The sequence below is a fragment of the Neophocaena asiaeorientalis genome, unplaced genomic scaffold (genome assembly GCF_003031525.2).
Source record: "Neophocaena asiaeorientalis asiaeorientalis breed wild unplaced genomic scaffold, Neophocaena_asiaeorientalis_V1.1 scaffold150, whole genome shotgun sequence".
In the NCBI taxonomy this organism is placed as follows: Eukaryota; Metazoa; Chordata; class Mammalia; order Artiodactyla; family Phocoenidae; genus Neophocaena; species Neophocaena asiaeorientalis.
The window spans coordinates 6,300,648-6,320,682 of record NW_020176571.1 but is presented as its reverse complement, the minus strand read 5'-3'; the positions used below and the strand labels follow the sequence as shown (position 1 = coordinate 6,320,682).

Here is a 20,035-nt window from a genome sequence, read left to right as displayed (position 1 = left end):
TATTAGGTAACATCTCCTCCTGTCCCTCCCCCCGCAAGGGGCTGAGATAACACTCCATCATCAAACATTAATATTTCTGCAGCTAAACAGGCTGATCTTCACAGTGAGTAGAATAACTAAAGTTATCATTTAGTTATCATTATATATTATATTCATAAATGACTTCACATTAGTTCAAATTAGGTTTTTCTGCCAAATGAGTTTTGGTACCCAAAAAAACCCCACTTTGTTTCCAGAGCCTTTTGGAATGTAGAGCTTCAGATAAGGGACCAAGGGGTGGTGGGCGTGTACAACTCCTCCACAGAGACTTCCCTGACCTCCCAGCTCTCCTTCTGTCCCTTGTCACTTTCTACCCCTGTCTTAGTGACTGAATTCCAACAGATCTACAGCCTCATCAAGTGAAGATGCTCCCTTAGCTTACATACACACCACTAGACATTTTTAAAGCTGCCAATTAAACTATGGTGTATGATTGATTATAAGACGCACCCGATTTCAGAAGTGTTGAAATGTGGGCAACTATTCTAAACAAACAATACTGGCTGTGTGGAGCCTGGCCTTCACCAGAACCATTTATCACATCTAACTTCTATTCCAAAGCTATTGATATGAGAGCAAGTTTTTAAGCACAAATATAAGCACTTGATGGCACTGTTCGGGCAATTAACGATTGCACAGGGGCTTCCCTGGTGGCGCAGTGGTTAAGAATCCGCCTGCCGACGCAGGGGAAAAAGGGTTCGAGCCCTGGTCCAGGAAGATCCCACATGCCGCGGAGCGACTAAACCCATGTGCCGCAACTACTGAGCCCGCGTGCCAAAACTACTGAAACCCACGCGCCTAGAGCCCACGCTCCACAACAAGAGAAGGCAGCGCAATGAGAAGCCCACACACCGCAACGAAGAGTAGCCCCTGCTCGCCCCAACTAGAGAAAGCCCGTGCACAAAAAAGACCCAACGCAGCCAAAAAATTCTTTTAAAAAAGTAAACATGCAAATAAATAAATAAAATGAGACTTTGTTGATACTGTGGCTGTGCTACTTCAAGTTTACAAAAAGGGGTGCCTTACTCCATCTAGTGTCTTGATGAGGGGACAAAGGAGAAATAGACATGTGAACTGTGCAATCACTAAGTTCAAAAGTCCTATTTTTTAAGGAAGCCTATTTGCTCTAAAATACTGGGGGCAGAGGTGGGAGTGAGGGGGATTATAGATGAAACCAAACTGCCCATAATTTGTAATTATTGAAGTGTTGGGTAATGGCAGTTTATTGTATTATTTTCTTTAGTGTACATTTGAAATTTTCTGGGATGAAGAGTTAAACATAAATAAAGAAGGCTTGTTTTGTTAACATACACATAAAAATGTGGGGACTTCCCTGATGGCGCAGTGGTTGAGAGTCCGCCTACCGATGCAGGGGGACACGGGTTCGTGTCCCGGTCCGGGAAGATCCCACGTGCCGCGGAGCGGCTGGGCCCATGGGCCATGGCCGCTGGGCCTGCGCTTCCGCAGCCTGTGCTCCGCAACGGGAGAGGCCACAACAGTGAGAGGCCCGCGTACCGCAAAAAGAACAAACAAACCAACAAAAACCAACTTGAGTGACAGGCACTGGGCAGTAATAAGAATGCAGTCAGTCAGCCAGTCCTTCAGTCAACATTTACTGAGTATCTACTATGTGCCAGGCTCCGCTAAGCTCCGGATGCACAGTGTACCCAAAATGACACAGTCCTTGCCCATATAGGAGTCACAGTCCAGTGTGGATAGTCTCACGTCAACCCTGATCCAGAGATTTTGTTATGAGTTGAGCATATCAGACCAAGTTCCTCCTTGCCTTTGGTTGCATTCTCTCCCAGGAAGCTCCTTGTGCAAGTAGATTACTGATACACTCACCTCGCCCATTCCCCAGAGAGAGCTGCGTAAGAATGAATCCCAAGTTAGGCTGGGACCACCATCCTCTGCCTCTCACTACACAGGTGAACTGACCCGAAAGTATGAGGCCACTGAGAGAAAATATGCCAAAACTACCCAGCAAATGTGTTTGATTTGCCTTATATAGTACTGGCCTACACAGAATTTTTTAAATTTTTTAATTAGCCACCAAGATTAAAAAACAGAAGGTTTGGGACTTCCCTGGTGGCACAGTGGTTAAGAATCCCCCTGCCAATGCAGGCAACATGGGTTCGAGCCCTGGTCCGGGAAGATCCCACATGTTGCGGAGCAGCTAAGCCCGTGTGCCACAACGACTGAGCCTGCTCTCTAGAGCCCGCGAGCCACAACTACTGAAGCGTGCGCACCTAAAGCCCGTGTTCCACAACAAGGGAAGCCACCGCAATGAGGCTCCCGTGCACTGCAACAAAGAGTAGCCCTGCTCGCCACAACAAGAGAAGGCCCGCGCGCAGCGACGAAGACCCAATGCAGCCAAAAATAAATAATAAATTTTTTTAATTATAAAAAAATACAGAAGGTTATACACACATGCTTCCAGCTTCTTTGAAGGAAACAGAATATCTAGCCTGCAGGGACTGACTACGTAACAACCATACCCTCCTGTGCTTTGCTTGATATCCTCCCTTAACTGGCTGCCCCTCCACCAACATCTTCTGTCTTTAGTGGAAGATGGTATTTAAGGTGATGGCCTGGGCCATTTCTGGGCGTTACTCAGTTTTCCTAGGCATCTCCCATATATACAGAAGGTATACATGTTTTTAAACTTCTGTTTTGCTTTCTTCTTATTAACCTGTCTTTAATTACAGGGGTGTCTCAGCCAAGAACCTAGAACACAGAGGGGAAATTACTTTTCCTCATCCATAGAAGTATTATATACACACTCATCCAGCTCCTTCTTTTTTTTTTTTTTTTTTTCTGTACGCGGGCCTCTCACTGTTGTGGCCTCTCGCATTGCGGAGCACAGGCTCCGGACGCGCAGGCTCAGTGGCCACGGCTCACGGGCCCAGCCGCTCCGCGGCATGTGGGATCTTCCCGGACCAGGGCACGAACCCGTGTCCCCTGCATCGGCAGGCGGACTCTCAACCACTGCGCCACCAGGGAAGTCCCAGCTCCCTCTTATTACAAGTGGTTGATTAGGAGTATCCAAAGGAGATATTTTGAGTATCTCTAATGCCGGATCACACCGTGGGCTATCAGTGCTCTCTTTACTACTGGAAATGGTCATTTCTCACAGTTTTTATTCATAAGTGTCATTTTGGATTTGTGTGCTTATTTCTCATCTTGGCTCTCAAACCATGTTGGAAAGCGTCGGGGATGTTTTTCAAGAGAGTTAGCAGCTTCAGTTCAATCATGTTGCATCAGGACCCTTTCTAACCAATCCGACGCATCCTTTGCTCTATCACATCTCTTTGTTTTTCCAGGTGCACGGCATAGCGATCAGATATTTCTATACTTTACAAAATGATCACCATGCTAAGTTCAGTTACCATCTGTCACCATACAAAGTTGTTACAATATTCTTGACTATATTCTCCATGTTGTAAATTTCATCCCTGTGACTCACTTATTTTGAAACTGGAAGTTTGTCCCTCTTAATCTCCCTCACCTGCTTCACTCATTCCCCTCAACCCCCTCCCCTCTGGCAACCACCTATTTGTTCTCTGTGTCTATGAGTCTGTTCCTGCATGTAGTTATATTTGTTCAATCGTTTTGTTTTTTTAATTCCACATATAAGTGAAATCATATGGTATTTGTCTTTCTCTGTCTGACTTATTTCGGTTAGCATAATACCCTCTAGGTCCATCCATATTGTCACAAGTGGCAATATTTTGTTCTTTTTAATGGCTGAGTAATATTCCATCATATATGTATATCATATCTTCTTTATCCATCCATCTGTAGATGGACACTTAGGTTGCTTCCATATCTTGGCTATTATAAATAATGCTGCAGGGCTTCCCTGGTGGTGCAGTGGTTGAGAGTCCGCCTGCCGATGCAGGGGACACGGGTTCGTGCCCCGGTCTGGGAAGATCCCACGTGCCGCGGAGCGGCTGGGCCCGTGAGCCGTGGCCTCTGAGCCTGCGCGTCCGGAGCCTGTGCTCCGCAACGGGAGAGGCCACGACAGTGAGAGAGGCCCGCGTACCGCAAAAAAAAAAAAAAAAAAAAAAGACTCTAGACGTACTGATAAAACATTTGCATGCAGAGGGTGGGGAAAAAATCCAACAAAATTCAGAAGACTTCACCTCAGTGAAATTCTAGGAGTCCGATGATGTGGGGCATCTTGAGATATCCCTTCTAAGGTAAAGGACAAGTTGTTGCATCTGGCTCCTCCTACAATCAAAAAAGAGGCACAATGCTTGTTGAGCCTCTTTGGATTTGGGAGGCAACATAGTCCTCATCTGGGTTTGTTACAAGCAACCAAAATCCACTAGTTTTGAGTGGAGATTAAACATGGGGATACCCTATAACAGGTCCAGACTGCTAGGCGAGCTGCTCAGCCACTGGGTGCATGTGGTCCAGCAGATCCAATGATGTTTGAAGTGGCAGCGACAGATAGGGATGCTGTTTGTGAAACCGAGTCCTATGGTTCATTTATAATTAAAACTATTGCCTGGGTTTCTGTTCTTGTCTTTCTCATTCCTCTTTTGTTCCCTTTTGTCTTAGCCCATACCTATTTGACCACAGGCTAATCAATAAGGAGAATGAAGATCAGGTGACTGGAGCCACACTTTCCAACAAGCATCACTGTTTACGTGCTGTTTAAGTTATCTTCCAGGGCAAGATGGCCTCGACAGATCATGTTGACAGGGTCCTCTCCCCACCCAGGTCAACAGACCAAAGAGTGTAGACCGCAGGTGACTCAGGTGATTAACCCCAGCTCCTCTGTTCTTCCCCTTTAAAAGCCCCTAATTTAGAGACAAAGTTGGAGTGGATCTGAGACTTGCTTGGCGCCCTGCAATAAAATCCTTACTCTGCTACAGACACCCACTGTTGGGAATTCCCTGGCGGTCCAGTGGTTAGGACTCAGAGGTCTCACGCCGAGTTCCCTGATCTGGGAGCTAAGATCCCGCATGCCACACGGCACAGCCAAAGAAAATTAAATTAAATTAAATTAAATTTTTAAAATACCCACTCTCAGACTTTGGCTTTTTGTGCTGTGGGCACATGAGCCCTTTGTTCGGTTTCATCTGGAGCCTTCAGCAGGCCCCGGTGGGTGAATCGCAGGGCAGGCTCTTAGGATTTTGAAGCAAAGCCCTGCCATCCTCTGCAGATAACTACTCTCCTTTTGAGAAACAGCTCTTGGCCTGCTACTGGGCCTTAGCAGAGACTGAACACTTCACTGTGGGCCACCCAATTACCATGCAACCTGAGCTGCCCATCATGAACTAGGTGTCACATGACCCACCCATAGAGTTGGATGTGCACAGCCACATTCCATCACCAAATGCAATCGGTCCAAGCAGGCTCTGAATGCACAAAAAAAGTTACGTGAAGAAGTGGCTCAAATGTCCATGGTCCACACTCCCGCTACACTGCCTCCTCTCTCCAAGCCTGTACCTATGGTCTCGTGGGGAGTCCCTACAATCAGTTGACAGAGGAAGAGAAAGCGAAGGACTGGTTTACAGATGGCGTTGCAGGATACACAGGTAGCATTTGAATGTGGACAGATGTCCCTTTCTGGGACATCTCTGAAGAAAAGCGGTGAAGGGAAACCCCAGTGGGCAAAGCACAGATTAGTGCAACTTGCTGTTCTGTTTGCTTGGAGGAGAAATGGTCAGATGTGCAATTACGTATCAATTCATGGGCTGTAGCCAGTGGTTTAGTTGGATAGTCGAACACTTGGGAGGAGCACAGTTGGAAAATAGATGACAAGGAAATCTGGGGAAAAGGTATATAGTAGGCCTCTCTGAATGGGCAAAAAGCATGAATATATTTTTGTCCCATGTGAACGTTCACCAAAGGGTGACCCCCGCAGAGGAGGATTTTAAGAATCCCATGGAAAAGATGACCCATTCTGTGGATACCAGTCAGCCTCTTCCCAGCCACCTATCATTGCTTAATGAACTTATGAACAAAGTGGTCAGGGTGGCTGGGATGGAGATTATACATGGCCTCAGGAACATGAACTTCCATTCACCAAGGCCAGCTTGGCTATGGTCACCGCTCAACGCCCAATCTGCCGACAGCGGAAACAAACACCAAGTCTCCAATATGGCAACATTCCCCAGGGGGGAGCAACATGGTGGCAAGTTGATTACGCTGAACTACTTCTGAAACCACACAACTCAGATTGGGTCTTGAACCCACGGGCCAGGACTCGAACCCAGACAAAACCCAAACTGGGACGTGAGCCCACTGTCTTTTAATTGAGATCACACCACACATGTGGTCTCAGGACTTGATGAAACTCAGATTCTTTATGTCTCATCGCAGAAAGAATTCAGTGAGAAACAAAGTGATAGGTAAGAAGTGGATTTATTTAAAGAGATACATATTCCATAGACCGAGTGTGGGCTATCTCAGAAGGTGAGAGGCCTTAAAATATGGGGTATTTTGTATTTTGGGGTTGGGCAATTTCAAAGGCTAATGAGCGGGAGGATTATTCCAACTATTTTGGAGAAGGGGTGGAGATTTCCAGGAATTGGGCCACTGCCCACTTTTCCGGCCTTTTATTGTTAGCCTGGGAACAGTCATGGTGCTGGTGGGTGTGTCATTTAGCATATGCTAATGCATTACAATGAGCGTATAATGAGGCTCAAGGTCCACTGGAAGTCAAATCTTCTGCCATCTTGGACCTAGTTGGTTCTGACCAGTTTTTGTCCTGTCCTCAATGGCTGTGTCATTCTTTTAAAGGTTATGCTCTGCCCCCTTCCCTCCTGTTTCACTTCCATCATGGAAGGTCAGCATTTTGTTCTTACTGCAGTTAGACACTTCGGATATGGATTCGCCTTCCCGCTTGCAACGCTTCTGCCAAACCTACGATCTGTGGATGTACAGAAAGACTTATCCACCATCATGGATGGACAGCATTGCTTCATATCAAAGAACTCACTTCACAGCAAAAGAAGGGCAGCAACAGGTCCATGTTCATGGAATTCGCTGGTTTTATCATGTTCCTCACCATCCTGAAGCAGCTGGCTTGATAGCTTTTGTAGACTTTTGAAGACTCAGTTACAGTGCCAGCTAGGGGGTGATGAGGCTCAGGACAGGTCACCCCAAGATGTGTCAGGCTGACACACAGATTATTTCGAGCTGAAAGCAGAAAGACCTAAAAGACTCGGGAAGAACCTTTGAACAACTCCCCACTCTTATTGCCCCAAAGAATTTAAGACAGGAGGGCCGTACCAGGAAGGAATTATAAATAACTACAGTAAAGTATAAATTAGGTGTGGTAGACAGGGAGAAGCCTAGCAAGGCCCATTTGATCAAAGTCCTCTCTGTGTGCCACTGTCTTTGGATCTGTTTGCCAAATATTAACTCTTTTTATCTTCCTGTGAATTACCTTACTTCCCTTTGAAGTGTCAGACTCCCTGTCCTTAGTCTAGAATAATATATATTCTTCATCTTGCCTTGCTGTCTCGGGAATTCTTCACGCTTATGTGGATTTGCCATGCGCATGTAATCAATTTGACTTTCTCCTGTTAATCTGCCCTGTGTCATTTTGATTGACAGCCAAAAAGAACTAAGAGGGGAAAGAGGAGGAAATTCCCCTCCCCCGCAGTGGTTTTGGGGAAGAAGAAATTGTCCTCTACCCTTCTAGGTTCTTCTGACTGGTCTAAGAATCAAATTGACGTGAGACAGAGTTACAGGAGAAAATCAAACAAAAGTTTAATAACGTGTTTACATGGGAGAGACCCAGGAAAACTGAGCAACAAAATGGCCAAAATCCTCACCTTAAATAGTCTCTTCAGCTAAAGACAAAAGAAAATGGCGGGGACAATGGATGGGACTTCAAAGGGGAGGAAAGAAATTCATATGGAGGCGAAAAAGCAAATGTTTGGTAAACAAATGTTTTCTGGCCTGTGCAGTTACTGGACCCAGAGTGGACTCTGATCTCAGGCCCTGTCGAGTTTCCCCACCACACTCAGCCCATATTCTTTGCAAATATCTCTGGTGATAGGTCTATTCTTGTAATAAACCCTCTATCTGAATTGTTTTAGGCAGTTAGGGAGAAGGTCAAATGTTCTTCCTGAGTCTTTTAGGCCTTGATTATTTTCAGCTCAAAATAAGCCACATGCCAGAGAGACATTTTGGGATGACAAATTTTGCTCCCCTACAGTGGTCATACCTGGCAAGGCTGGGACAAGGTCCTCCAGAAGGCCGTATATGCTTTGAATCAGCACCTAAAATATTTCACCCACAGCCAAGATTCATGGGTCCAGGAATCAAGGGGTGGGAATGGGAGTGGCAGTGATCGCTACTAATCCTAGGAACCCACTAGCAAAATTTTTGCTTCCTGTCCCTGTGTCCTTATGCTCTGCTGGCCTGGAGGTCTTGATTCAGAGGAAGGAATGCTTCCACTAGAAGACACAACAATGATTCCATTGAACTGGAAGTTAAGACTGCTGCCCGGCCACTTTGCCTGTTGATTTAGAGGCATGAGGAACTCAAAGAAGGGAGTTACTGTGCTGGCTGGGCTGACTGACCCTGTCTTCCAAGGGGAAACTGGACTGCTTCTCCACAATGGGCATAAGGGAGAGTAAGTCTGCCATAGAAGAGATCCCTTAGGGCTTCTCTTCCCATTACCATGCCCTGTGATGAAGGTCAATGGAAAACTGACAATCCAATCCAGGCGGGACTATTAATGACCCAGACCTCTTGGGAATGAAGGTGCGAGTCACTCCACCAAGTAAAGACCCACAAAAACTGATGTGCTTGCTGAAGGCAAAGGAATTATAGAATGGGTAGTAAAAGAAGGTAGTTATAAATACCAGCTATGGCCATGCGCCCAGTTACATAAAGACTGTAATTATCAAAAGTATTCCTCCTTGGAACTAGTGATGTAAGCCTCACGTCTACTCGAAGAAGGCGGTCTTTTCCCCTCCCCCTTTCCTTTGACTATAAAACTGTAGCGCACTTAATCCACAGGGCACAGCTCCCTCGCCTGCCCGCTTGCATCTCTTAAAAGCATCCTATATTAATAAATCTACTTCTTGCTTATCAAAAAAAAAGTATTCCTCCTTACTTTGTTATGAATTTATATGTATACATATTATGATTTTTCCCCTCTTATTCCCTTATCGTGTACCATAATATATATTGACTTCCTTTCACAGAATTGTGGGTTTTTTTAACTTAGGCTCAGTGATTTCCCCTCATTAGAATGAATCCCCTGCTCCTGACTAGCCTCCTGACATCCATACATCATGTTATTTATACCGCCCCTCGCATTCTTTCTTTCTTTCTTTCTTTCTTTGGCCGCGTCAGGTCTTAGTCGCAGCATGTGGGAATTTTTGTTGCTGCGTGCGGGCTCAGTAGTTGTGGCACACGGGCTCTAGAGCACGCGGGCTTAGTTGCACTGCAGCATGTGAGATCTTAGTTCCCCGACCAGGGATCGAACCCACATCCTCTGCATTGGAAGGCAGATTCTTAACCATTGGACCACCAGGGAAGTCCCGGATTTAAGTGTTTTTAATTTTACATCATAGTATTGAAGTTATGAGAGATCGAGGAGAAGAGCAAACATCACTCAAGGACTTTCCCTCACCTTCTGGGGAAGGAGTTGGTGCATTTGCAGTGGCACACAGGATGGTTGTATCACGATAGGTGGAATGATGACCTTGTTGTCTTTACTTGGAGAATAAGTATGGTTTAGGGACACACATATGAGTGCCAAATTGACAGGGGGTAGACTTGTGATGATTAATTTTATGTGTCCATTGACTGGGCCACGAGGTGCCCAGATATCTGGTTAAACATTATCCTGAGTGTATCTGTAAGAGTGTTCTTGGATGAGATAAACATTTGAATATGCAGACTGAGTAAAGCTATCTGCTTTACCGAGTGGGCCTAATCCAGTCCTTTGAAGGCCTGATAGAATAAAAGGCTGAGTAAAGGAGAACTTTTGAGCTAGAATATTGGTTTCTCCTGCTTTCAGACTCAGACTCGGCCTGAAAATAACACCTTTGGCTCTGCTGGTTGTCAGGCCTTCAGAATTGGACTGGAACTGGACCATTGTCTCTCCTGCATTTCCAATTTGCTGACTGTGAATCTAGGGACTTCTCAGCCTCCATATTCACCTGGGCCAATTCCTTATTTTATATATATATACCTATATATATGTAGTTGACCCTTGAACAACATGGGGGTTAGGGATGCCAACCCCTTACACAGTTGAAAATCTGCGTATAATTATACAGTCGACCCTCTGTATCAGTGATTCTGCATCTGCTGATTCAACCAACTGTGGATCGTGTGGCACTACTGTATGCATATAGTAAAACAAAAGCTGCACGTAAGTGGACCCACACCGTTCAAGCCTCTGTTGTCCAAGGGTCAACTATATACATTTATCCTACTGGCTCTGTTTCTTTGCAGAACCCAGACTAATACAGAAGCTTAAGCCTGTTCTTTAAAGACATAAAACTATTCAAAATACAGATTATCTAAGAGTTTTTGGGGGCTTTTTTCTTGGCGGTGTCACGTGGCTTGTGAGATGTGGGGTCTTAGTTCCCCAACCAGGGACTGAATCCGGGCCCTCGGCAGTGAGAGCACAGAGTCCTAACCACTGGACCGCCTGGGTATTCCCTAAAAGTACTTTTTTTTTTTTTGCGGCATGCAGGTCTCTCACTGCTGTGGCCTCTCCCGCTGCAGAGCACAGGCTCCAGATGCGCAGGCTCAGCGGCCATGGCCCACGGGCCCAGCCGCTCCGCGGCATGTGGGATCTTCCCGGACCAGGGCACGAACCCGTGTCCCCTGCATCGGCAGGCAGATCCTCAACCACTACGCCACCAGGGAAGCCGTAAAAGTACTTTTTTAAGCAGACTATTAGAAAAATACTTGTAGGGACTTCCCTGGCGGTCCAGTGGTTAAGACTTTGCGCTTCCACTGCACAGGGCACAGGGTTGGGGAACTAAGATCCCACATGCCGGACTTCCCTGGTGGCACAATGGTTGAGAATCTGCCTGCCAATGCAGGGGATACGGGTTCGATCCCTGGTCGGGGAAGATCCCACATGCCGCGGAGCAACTAAGCCCGTGTGCCACAACGACTGAGCCTGCACTCTAGAGCCCATGAGCCACAACTACTGAGCCCGAGTGCCACAACTATTGAAGCGCACGCGCCTAGAGCCCGTGCCCCCAACAAGAGAAGCCATCGCAATGAGAAGCCCATGCACTGCAACGAAGAGTAGCCCCCACTGGCCGCAACTAGAGAAAGCCCGGTAGCAACGAAGACCCAACACAGCCAAAAATAAATAAATAAAATTTAAAAAAAGATCCCACATGCCACATGGTGTGGCCAAAATAAATAAATAATCAAATCATTTTAAAAAGAAAAGAAATATACTTTAAAACAAAGAGGAAAACTTCTCATAAAGATGGCAAATTAACTTGCCTCTTGTGCCTAAAATCCCACTAAAATATAGTAAAGGGTGGGGTGGAGAAGGTATAAATCTATAGGAACAAAGTGAATGGAAGAAGAGCAGATGAAACATTTAAACACAGTTTTGAAAAATGGAAAGAAGGTGTGGTGTAGTGATGATACAGCCCAGGGGAAGTAGCTGACAAGGAGTCAAAACAGGAGGAATGGCCTGAAAGCCTAGACTCCAGAAAGGTGGACCCTCAAGCCCCCTCACTACCTAGCACAACCAGGGAAGTACCCAACCCCACCACCACCAGGCAGAGAATTGATGCTATATTCTCTGCGAAAATGGATAGGAAAGACTCTGGACCCAAAGACATCAAACATTGCATGGAACAAGAGGGAGATGTGCACCTATAAAACAGACGTACATCTTCCAAGCAGGAGACTGGGAGAATCCTCTCTGAAGAGACTGAATAATCCTAAAGAATAAAGCCTCCAGGGACTTCCCTGGTGGTGCAGTGGTTAAGAATCTGCCTGCCAGTGCAGGGGACACAGATTCGATCCCTGGTCCAGGAAGATCCCACATGTCGCGGAGCAACTAAGCCCGTGCGCCACAACTACCGAGCCTGCGCTCTACAGCCCGCGAGCCACAACTGCTGAAGCCCGTGCACTCCAGGGCTTGGGTGCCGCAACTACTGAGCCCACCCACTGCAACGAAGAGTGCAGCAACAAAGACCCAATGCAGGCCTAAAATAGATTTTTAAAATTTTTAATAAATAAATAAACCCTCCAATACAGACATTTGGAAGTTTCTAGGTCAAAAGGGGAGCTCCCAGCCCAATCCCCTTCAGGGAAATTCACCAGTCAACAAGCCCTACTCTGGGCCCATATATCCAATCAACTTTGTAATGCCTTGTTTGTATTAGAAAGGACAGTGGGCATCTTAAAAGAGATAAAAGAAACAAAAGGAAAGCAGAAATCCTGAGGGAAAAGGAAAAATGCAGGGAATAAAAGAAGAAATATAAGTAAACAAATAAAAAAGTCCCTAATTAATCTTCTCAGAAGGCTAGTATAGCAAAGTTCATCCATAAAACAAGAATGCTGTGGGGGGAAAAAAGATGCTATCTCAGCATAAAGAGTTCTTGAAAATTAAGAATATGAGATGGAGGGATTTAATTCCCTGGAGGTCCGTGGTTAGGACTCTGCACTTCCACTGCAGGGGTGCGGATTCGATCCCTAGTGGGGGAACTAAGATTCTGCAAGCTGGGCAGCGCAGGCAAAAAAAAAAAAACAAGGTTATTAAAAATGAGATGGAGGGCTTCCCTGGTGGCGCAGTGGTTGAGAGTCCGCCTGCCCATGCAGGGGACACGGGTTCGTGCCCTGGTCCGGGAAGATCCCACATGCCGCGGAGCGGCTGGGCCCGTGAGCCATGGCCACTGAGCCTGCGCGTCCGGAGCCTGTGCTCCGCAACGGGAGAGGCCACAGCAGTGAGAGGCCCGCATACCGCAAAAAAAAAAAAAATGAGATGGAGAAGGAGAGAGAGTACATGTAACTATTAAGGAATAGTCGGTGGCCTTTGTGTGAATAGTTTCATAAGTGGTGAAAATGAGTACCAAGTTCTAATGGGTATAAAGACTGGTGGGTAAGTGTCTTAGTCAGGGTAAGTTAAAGCAGTAACCTTAAATCTTGGCGTTTAATACCACAAATGTTTATTTTTCGTTTAAGCTAAGTGTTGAGCAAGATGCCAGTTGCGTGGCTTCCTCCATCTCATACTATACCAGACAGGACGCATGGCCTCTGTATGTGCTACTATCTAGGGAACAGAGAGATTTGGGAGTCACACGAGCTGTGCACCTCCCGGGCCAGGAAATGCCGCTTCATTTCTGCTTACAGTCCATGGGCCATAACTAGTCATGTGGTCTCAAGCTTACTGCAAGGGGGTTGAGAAGTTGTAAACTCATACCTGGATATTGAGTGAACTCCGACCAGACTGTTTCTCCACAAGTACGGTAGGGAAGGAAAAGAGGCCAGTAACCTCAGAGAAAGGGAAGGTGTTTTAAGGTGGGAAGCCCTGCAGATAGTAATAGATAGTAGAGGTCAATGAGCCAGAGGAAAGGGAGTAGAAGGAAATACTGAACTTGCTAAAGAAGGAAGGACAGGGCAGGGGAAAGTAGTAATGAGAGAGGAGGGATTTCACTAATACGTGATGCTTATTTCTATACAGACACAACCACTTTGGTTTATAATTATCTTTTCATGTCTCTCTTCTCCCATACACAGAGCTTCCTGTGGGCAGGGACTGTCTCTTATGGATCTTTGCATCGAGGGACCAGCACAGAACCTGACTTACTAAGCCCTCCATGAATGTGCTGCGTTATAAAGTAAGAGGCCATATAATCTTAATCTTCTCCCACTCACCAGCTCAGCAGCTAGTGTAACTGGAGAAACAGGTGCTGCGTTGGAACAGTAGGAAGAATGAAGGGAATGTAGCTGATCAAACACCTGAGGGGAAAAGCAAACAGGAATCTGTTGTGTCAACGGAGACACAGCCTCTTGCCACACAGACTCTTGTCTTGGAAAACCAGAGGTGTAAGAAGGGGCAGACATATTACCTAATTGCACAAAACGAAAAGAAACCGACTTCATCTATTTTTAAATAGGGTCTAACTAACTAGATGCTTTAATAAATATATCTTACTTATTCAGCAAATCAAAGATTTTAAGGGTCTTAAGTAACATTTAGCCAAACACTTCAATTAGGCAAAATCTAGTAAAATTGAAGGTGTGCAAACCTTACAACTCATGATTCCCCTCCTGGTTATAAACCCTAGAGGGGTGTTTTCTACACTGAGCAAGTAGTGATATCAAGTTAGTGGATCCTGATGAGCAATTTTCTTAATGAATTAAAATAGAATAGAAAATATAAGAGAACACATCACATACACACGCTGCACACATGCGTGTACATATTAGTTGCGTAGTGTATGAGCATGTGTGTATACTGGATAGCAATGTGTTTCCTACAATAGACCCCAGTTAATTAAAAAAAACAAACACACAAAAAATCTGTTTGGAGTTACAGCCCTAGAGAAACTTTCACTGTTGCTTAAAGGAGAATGTCCACAGCAGCCATGTTTGTAATAAAAGAAATACATGAATAGTGAGTGATCCAAGTATTCCTCAACATAATCATGAAAAATAATTGTGGAAAATCATACAGTGCAATGTTACTTCACAGTTAAAACGACTGTATTACAGCTACATGTAGAAATAAGAATGTCTCAATAAAGATGTTAAGCATAAAAACAAGTTGCAAAATGATACATTCACTGTAACCATAAATATAAACTTTAAAAGCATGCAAAACTATATTATAATTGTTTCTGGATATATACAGAGTGTAAAGTATAAAAATAGGCATGGGGTTGATAAGTACCAAAGTCAGAAAGGAGGTGACCTCTGAGAAGGAAAGGAGGGAAATGCCCTGTGGAAGGGATACACCAGGCTCTTCAGCTGTACATGTGATGTTTGTTTCTTAATCTGAGGGATGTTATATTATTCTTGACTTCTCTGATTTTTTTTTTAATTTTGTCCCCCAAAAAAGAGGAGGGAGGTGAAATTTAAGGTTTCAATTCTGTCGCTGCCCCTTACTAGGGAAGGAACTTAGCGAGTTCCTTAATTTCTCCAAGCCTCTGTGTCTGTAAGAGGACATCGTAATAATAAATATCCTGTTTCATAATCAATTAAGCGAAATAATATGGGTATCAGAGCTGCATAAAGCGCGAAGTGCTATAGAAGTATTAACTGTAATTGTACAAGAATGCTCCACGAATTCCAGTGGTTGCTGGAAACTCCTAGTGTTCCTTTGTTAAGTATTCTCACGGAACCTTGTTCCTTTCTCTTGCAATTACACGCTTTATATGACCGTGCGCCATCCCCACTCCACAGCTCTGGGCTCAGAGCCCAGCACAGGCCCTGGTACATTTTCGTTAGCCTAATCTGAACAGTGGAAATGAGAATGGGAAGCAAGGTGGGAAGAAAGGACTTTTATTTTGTCTTCAGTCTCTATCCTCTTTGCACTTTGATCTTGAACCTGTATTACCTGAATAGTGACAAACTAGTTTAATTTTTAATTAAAATCATAAGGACTAAATCAGCATATCTTAACTTCACCGCCTCTCGGGGGTAGGTAGTTTTAATACAGGAAGTTACATGAAATCAAAGGAGCAGGCAAAGAGTGCTGGGGGCGCCGGGCTCTCCCCACCCTCGGGGAGGGAAGGCGGCGTGCCTAACGGTTCAAGAACGGCCGAGGCGCCGTTAGGGGGCGCTCGCGAGCCCGCGGCAGGAATTCCCGCCCTCCCGTTACATGCCCCAGTAACCCCGGCGCGCCGGCGACCGAGAGTAACCTCGCGGTCGGGTGACGGCCCCCCCGCCCTGACTCTCGCCTGCTCCGTCTCAGCCAATGGGGAGGCAGCGCTCGAGCCGGCCGGACTCTCGCCCGCCCCGACTCCTCCCCCGAGCTGTTAGAACTGAGTTGTACGGTCGCCGCGCCGCCGGCTTCTGACTTTTCCAATCAAGGGTCTAGTTCCCGATTCCGAGCCCCGCCCCCTGCCGGCTCCGCGTTCATTCTCGGCCCGAGTCACCTTTGCCTTACAAACGTTCGACCCCGCCCCCTGCCTACCTTGCGGCGTGAGGCCCCGCCCCCTGCCCGGGCCGACCAATGATCGGCTGATCCCGGAGCCGCTGGGCGGTCCTGCAGCCAATGCGCACGCCGTGGGCGGGCTCCGGGCCGGAATTGGGGGTGAAGCTCCAGCGTTGTGCCCACATTTGGGGCGCGCGGAGCTGAGGGGTCTCCGGGGGGCGCCCGGAGTTAAGATGGCGTCCGCAGCCGAGGGGGACGTGGGAGCGGCGGCGGAGCTGGCGACGGTGCTGCGGTGCGGTTTCCAGAACCTGAGCCTTAACAAGTTGGCGACGTCCCTGGGCGCGTCAGAACAGGCGCTGCGGCTCATCATCTCCATCTTCCTAGGTAAGGACCCCTCGCGGAGTCCCCAAGGAACGGGGAAGTGACCGCCCCTTCTTCCCGGAGCCACCGGGAGGGCTTTGGAGGGTGCAGATGTGAATCCTAGAACACACCAACCAGCTGTGGAGAGGAAGACGAGTCTAGTCCCGAGTCTGGGGGCGCCGTGCCCTCTGAACCTCTTCACCTTTCCCTTCGACCCTTGCTGTACCCTTCTGGCCCCTCATTAGGCGCCACCACCCTCTCATCCTGCCATGCTCTACTCTGTGTCCCGGCGACCCGTCCTTATTTGTCTCTCTCTGGAGTTCTCCTCTCTGTCCATGTGTACTGCTGTTATTAATATCAACCGTCACACACGTGCTCTTCTTATTGGCAGTTATAGGCCCCCTAACTTAGATATTTTAGTCCTATGGGCCCCCTCAGCCCCATACTCCATACTTGCATATTCTGAGTGTCTCTTGTGCATTCCCAGCTTGTATTACACCTTCATCTTTTTGTCCCGCTTCTAATATTTTCCTCTTATACCATATTGCTTTTTCTTTTCCTCAGCCATACACCTGTCATTTACCCTGGAATATTGCTTTAATACTGGGCTTGGGAAACAAGAGTGGCAACTTCTTAAAAACTACCCATGCTACCCCAAGCGTTTATTGCACACGTGGTTCAAAGGATGTTTTGTATCTGCATTTATGTCACAACAAACTGTATTATAACTGATTTATAGGCTTTTTTACTGCATCCTTTCTCCGTGGTTTTTTAATACACGGAAGCAGCATGGCACAATGAGAGAAAAAAAAAAGTGTGTGGACTTGGAAAACAAATCAGACCCAGCCCTGCTGCTGCTTACAAACTGCGGGACCCTGGGCAAACCACTTAACCTCTCTGAGCCTCAGTTTTCTTATTTATGAAATGAGGACGATAATGCCTATCTGATAGGACTGCTGTAAAGTCTTGTAGGAATTCAAAGGTGAAGAGCTGATACATAAATATTTGAGTAGCTGGAAGGCTATAGGAAGGTTATGGGACATTAGCTAGGAGAGTAGGGGTGGGGAAGAACTAAGCACACAAGACTGGGGGGCAAGAGTGGGTCTGAACCACAAGAAATTTGAGATAACTTGGGCAGATGTGGAAAGCCTTAAATGCTGGGAAAGAAATTTGGAAGTTATCCAGTAGTCAGTAGAGACACTCACATATATCACCTAACCCGATCTAGATAATGGGAGAGGCATTAATTCATATTTAAACAACCTTGGGTAATGTCATTGTCACTTGCCTATTACACACCAAACCAATATAATCTTCCTTTCTTCCAGATGAAGGTCACCTTTTCCCTCCCTTGTAGAACTGTAAAATTTTAGAGGCGGACAGAACGTTTGGTTGTGTGACTTGCTTCATGTCACGTCACCCAGATCTAACCCAAATTTATCAGTACCTCAGTCTAAGGTTCTCTGCACCATACCAACTTTGAACTTCCTACTTCTTCATCCTTGTCTCTGGCCCAGTTATTTGTTGGTATTCTAATTGGCAATTAAGAGTGTTTACATTTCATTCCTTAGGAAGCTCACTGTTGATGTCTCAACTATAAATTGAGAATGTAACACAAGAAGCAACAAATTATAAGGGGCAACCTGTTAAATGGAGCTGGGGCTGGAATTAGGACTTGGAATCTGTCCTTTTAGTGCTGACATAATCAAATACAGCCTGTACACTCCTGGTGGACTACTATATACTATCATGGTGCATACAGCTGTCTAGAAAATTGTTTTCTCTGTATCCCACCCCTCTAACCTCATCCTCTCATTACCACCAAGCATCAAAGTAATAAACACTTGGCATAATACATCTACCACACTCCTGAGCCCCCTTGTCCATTGTACCATTTCCCACATCCCCCCTTCCTATCCCACATGGGCTATTGCCTTCAGTACCTCACAGTATATCTCACATTTAGATCAACTTGGGGTTCACGTTACCTCAGATCAGGCATAGGTCTTGCACGTGGATGTATAGGACTGTATTTTCTAGGTTTATGTTAAATAAATACATAGAAACATAAACTGATAAGCTTGTTGACAAGTGTGTGGAAGAAAGAGTGCATTCTGGTTGTAAATATGTTTCTCTTACAAAGGTATTATCACTTCTGTGTATTGTAACCTAGAAACCAGTAGCATTTCAGCAATGGAGTTCCTGAACCAGCTCTCTTGGGGAGCTGGGATACTGGAGGAAATCCTTGCTTGAGGTACCAAGAAGGCCTGTAGTCCGAAATGATTTCTGACTCACTTTCTTCACTTTCTACTGATGAGATTAATGTGGGTTAAAAGCACCTAAATGCAGGTACCCCGAGGGAAGGGTTAGGTATTATATATTGATATCAGACATTCACATTTTAAAGGGATAGTCTCATTACTTTTTTTTAAATTGTACTCGACTTTTTTAAAGGGAACTTTATTTATTTATTTATTTATTTTTATTTATGGCTGCATTGGGTCTTCATTGCTGCGCCCAGTCTTTCTCTAGTTGCGGCAAGCGGGGGCTACTCTTTGTTGCAGTATTCAGGCTTCTCCTTGCGGTGGCTTCTCTTGATGCGGAGCACGGGCTCTAGGCGCTCAGGCTTCAGTAGTTGCAGCACACGGGCCCAGTCGTTGTGGCTGGCGGGCTCTGGAGCGCAGGCTGAGTAGTTGTGGCACACGGGCTTAGTTGCTCCGCGGCATGTGGGATCTTCCCGGACCAGGGCTCGAACCCATGTCCCCTGCGTTGGCAGGCAGATTCTTAACCACTGCGCCACCAGGGAAGTCCCAATACCTAAACTTTTTGAAACATCATTGTATCCTATGATCTTTGGAATAAACAAAATGCTCTCAGATTCTTTATGGCTTAGTTTTCCCCATTTGCTAACATCTCTTGTTATTCTCCAAATATCATAGTTACTGAATCATATGATTACCCCCTCATTACTATTTTAATTAGGTAGTCTCATTACTTTTTCGTTAACATCTTACTCTCCCTACTTGAGTTCTGTGTGCCGATCTTGAGGTGGGCCACCCAGCCTTTAAACCTTTTTAACTGAGACCCATGATAAGAAATATGTTTTACATCATGACCATTATACACATAGGTGAATGCTTGCATTGGAAGCAAAAGTTTCAGGAAACGTTACTCATCCTGAGTATAGGCAGTGTGTTTGGCTATTTTCTATTTTATGTTTTAGTATTGTTGATGACCTGCTAAATTGATTTCATGACGCATTAATGGGTGACAACAAGCAGTTTGAAAAATCCTGAGTTAGAGGCTGTGACTTTTAATATTCCGTACTTCGAGGAAAGGGTAAGCTTACGAGCACTGCTGCACTGGAGTATTTTGAGCAGACACAGGACTGTTGTGGGAGGCATGGTTTGTGTCGCACATGATTTGCCAGGAGTTTTGGTGGAAGATAAATTCCGCTGTGAGCTCTGGTGCTGCCAGATGCTACTGGAAAACATCTCGGCCTCAAAAACTTGGGTCTCAGTGTTCCTTAGCATAATTAATAACATGAATTGTCCCAAACGAATTCAA

The 20,035-nt window shown here is 45.8% G+C and overlaps 1 protein-coding gene across 1 annotated transcript in view; it reads left to right on the top strand.

Annotated features, from left to right (window-relative positions):
* Positions 1-16,254: 16,254 nt before the first annotated feature.
* Positions 16,255-20,035, top strand: part of LPCAT3 (lysophosphatidylcholine acyltransferase 3) — a 29,202-nt gene continuing 25,421 nt past the window's right edge. The window contains exon 1 of the mRNA XM_024733155.1: positions 16,255-16,492. Within this exon, the coding sequence (XP_024588923.1) occupies positions 16,342-16,492 (151 nt within the window). The 5' untranslated portion in view covers positions 16,255-16,341. The remainder of the gene's footprint in view (positions 16,493-20,035) is intronic.